We start from the raw sequence: 2,722 nt of genomic DNA on the forward strand, positions 1-2,722 counted from the left end.
AAGATTATGCCAAAATTTCATGTTTTCCGTCCCGTTTTTGCTCATTTCTCGGAGGCAAAATGAGCAAGAACGCTCATTTGTACGTCATTCTAGAGAGAAGTAAATGGCCTTTTTAGAAAGTGAGCCATCGATAAGGAAATGGAAATGTTGGCAGTTTTCTCAAAAAATGCTTGAATTCAAGTAGTTTTTGTGTTGCAAAATCCACTTGAACATGACGCTGCTTTTTTCGAAGTTTCTCAAGAACCATTCGAGCCAGAGAATTCGTTTTGGCATCGTTGGATAGAGAATTGAATGGGGGTGGATCCGCCCTTGGTCAACTCAGTTGACTGACAACTCAAGCAAATGTACCAAGACTTTGGTCAGTTTTGTAGCCCGGATGGTGCCCAACAAACTCCCCAGAAAAATGTTAAATGAACTTTGGCACCCTGTTTCTCGAAAACGGAAGCACTTGAAGCAATTTTCAAGTCGTAACTTTACACGATATTCCCCTATTGAGCGAACGCAGTCAATGAATGAAACTGACAGTTCTCGGATTGTATGAATGACTTTGGGTCACTCGCAATGACAACCACTACACGTAGGGGAGTATCTGGTAAAACGGGCAGATTATTCACTAAACTTTTTGTTTGAGCGTTTAATCGCACAATTTAAATGTTTGACGTCAGTGCAGAACAGCTTGCACAGACTATTATTTTGATTGAGGCCACTATGTGCGACTTTAGGTCTCAACCGCGCTGATCGCCACCACAAAAATCACCCCAGATGACGAAATCACGCACATGGTCATGCAATGGGGCCAGTTCCTCGACCATGATCTGGACCATGCCACGCCCAGTGTCAGCTCGGAGAGCTGGGACGGCATCGATTGCAAAAAGTCCTGCGACTACGCCCCGCCCTGCTACCCAATGGACGTGCCCGAGGACGACCCAAGGGTCCGAAACAGGTTGACGATTTCCAAAATTGTTGGCGAAGCAACCGTGCGATTGACTAACGCGCGTTTCCAGGCGCTGCATCGACTTTATCAGATCGAGCGCCATCTGCGGATCGGGGATGACGTCGATTTTTTTCGAGGGCGCCCAACACAGGGAGCAAATCAACCAATTGACGTCGTATATTGATGGATCAATGGTAAGCGTCTGGTAGTCCGAAGACTATTGAAGTGACGCATGTCGTACTTCCGGGCGCAGATCTACGGCTACTCGGAGGAATTGGCTCGCGAAGTTCGGGACCTGGACGCGCCCCTGGGGCGCCTAAAGGAAGGGGCGGTATTCCAGGGGCGCAAGCCCTTGCTGCCCTACGCGGGGGGCCAGGGGATGGACTGCCGGCGCAACCTGTCCGAAAGCACCGTCAACTGTTTCCTGGCCGGAGACATTCGAGCCAATGAGCAGAGCGGGCTGACGGCCATGCACACCATCTGGATGCGCGAGCACAACCGGCTAGCCAAAGAGCTGAGGTGAGCAGTTGTAGCTGACCAGCGCTTAACCCACCATTGGACCGATGCGCTTCAGGTACCTGAACCCGCACTGGGACAGCGACATGCTCTACCACGAGGCCCGGAAGATAGTCGGCGCAGCCATCCAGCACATCACCTACAAGCATTGGCTGCCTTTCGTCGTCGGTCCAGAAGGCTTGGACCAACTGGGCGCGTATGACGACTACAACCCACGCCTCCACCCGAGCGTCTCCAATGTTTTTGCCACGGCCGCCTTGCGCTTTGGACACACTCTCATCAACCCCGTGCTGGACCGGTAATTGCGCATATTTCCTGAACAGCAGTGGAGGATTTTATGGACTTTTCCTCGTTCTGGTCATGCTAGACTCGACTGGAACTTCACGGTCATCAAGGAGGGCCACCTGCCGCTGCACAACGCCTTCTTCTCCCCGTGGAGAATAGTGGAGGAGGGCGGCGTCGACCCGCTGCTCAGGGGGATGTTCATGGCGGCGGCCAAGAAGAAAATGCCCAAGGAGAACCTCAACACCGAACTGACAGAGCGCCTGTTTGAGACGGCGCATGCCGTCGCTCTTGACCTGGCCGCCATGAACATTCATCGGTGAGTAAAGTGGGCCTTTTTTCCACATCCCCGGCAAACGGCAGGTTTGATTGGCAGATCACGCGACCACGCCCTGCCTGGCTACGTGGCCTTCCGCGACTTTTGCAACATGTCCACAGTGCACAGCTTCGAAGATCTGGCCGGGGAAATCAGCGACGCTTCAGTGCGGCGCAAGTTGGCCGAACTGTACGGCCATCCGGCCAACATTGATGTGTTTGTGGGCGGCATTTTGGAGGATCCGGTTGAGGATGGGCGTGTCGGCCCTCTGTTCCGCTGCCTGCTATTGGAGCAGTTCACCACCTCGCGCGATGGTGATCGCTTCTGGTAAGCAACCACCAACCGAACATGGCACAGTTTTTTCGAGCCGTTAGATGAAAAGTTCACCCTGTATCAGGGTTGGCTTCATTTTTTCCAAGTGATTTAAATCACCTGACTCTTTTCGAAAAAAATCACGAATTAAATCAGAGTTCCACTCAACAAATATAAAACAGAACACAAATAATCCTAAGAAATGAAAATCAAAATAGAAAACGGTACATGTGAACTTAAAAATTAAGCGGTATTAATGGTGAACTCAATAATACTAAAACGGAAATCACTTCTCTTTCTCTTCATCTCTACAGGGTTATTCACGCTATACGGCACGAAATTTTGCGGCTAAACCGTTTGAT

At 50.8% G+C, this 2,722-nt stretch overlaps 1 protein-coding gene across 1 annotated transcript in view; it reads left to right on the forward strand.

The window, feature by feature from the left end:
* Positions 1-2,375, forward strand: part of LOC109542222 (peroxidasin) — a gene marked incomplete at its 3' end in the record, with an annotated part of 21,748 nt that extends 19,373 nt beyond the window's left edge. The window contains 6 exon segments of the mRNA XM_048669962.1: positions 723-943; positions 1,005-1,128; positions 1,188-1,453; positions 1,509-1,748; positions 1,818-2,051; positions 2,109-2,375. Of these exon segments, the coding sequence (XP_048525919.1) occupies positions 723-943; positions 1,005-1,128; positions 1,188-1,453; positions 1,509-1,748; positions 1,818-2,051; positions 2,109-2,375 (1,352 nt within the window).
* Positions 2,376-2,722: the final 347 nt, after the last annotated feature.

This window comes from Dendroctonus ponderosae, unplaced genomic scaffold (genome assembly GCF_020466585.1).
Source record: "Dendroctonus ponderosae isolate FM_Combo_2020 unplaced genomic scaffold, Dpon_F_20191213v2 Dpon_F_20191213_9, whole genome shotgun sequence".
Classification (NCBI taxonomy): domain Eukaryota; kingdom Metazoa; phylum Arthropoda; class Insecta; order Coleoptera; family Curculionidae; genus Dendroctonus; species Dendroctonus ponderosae.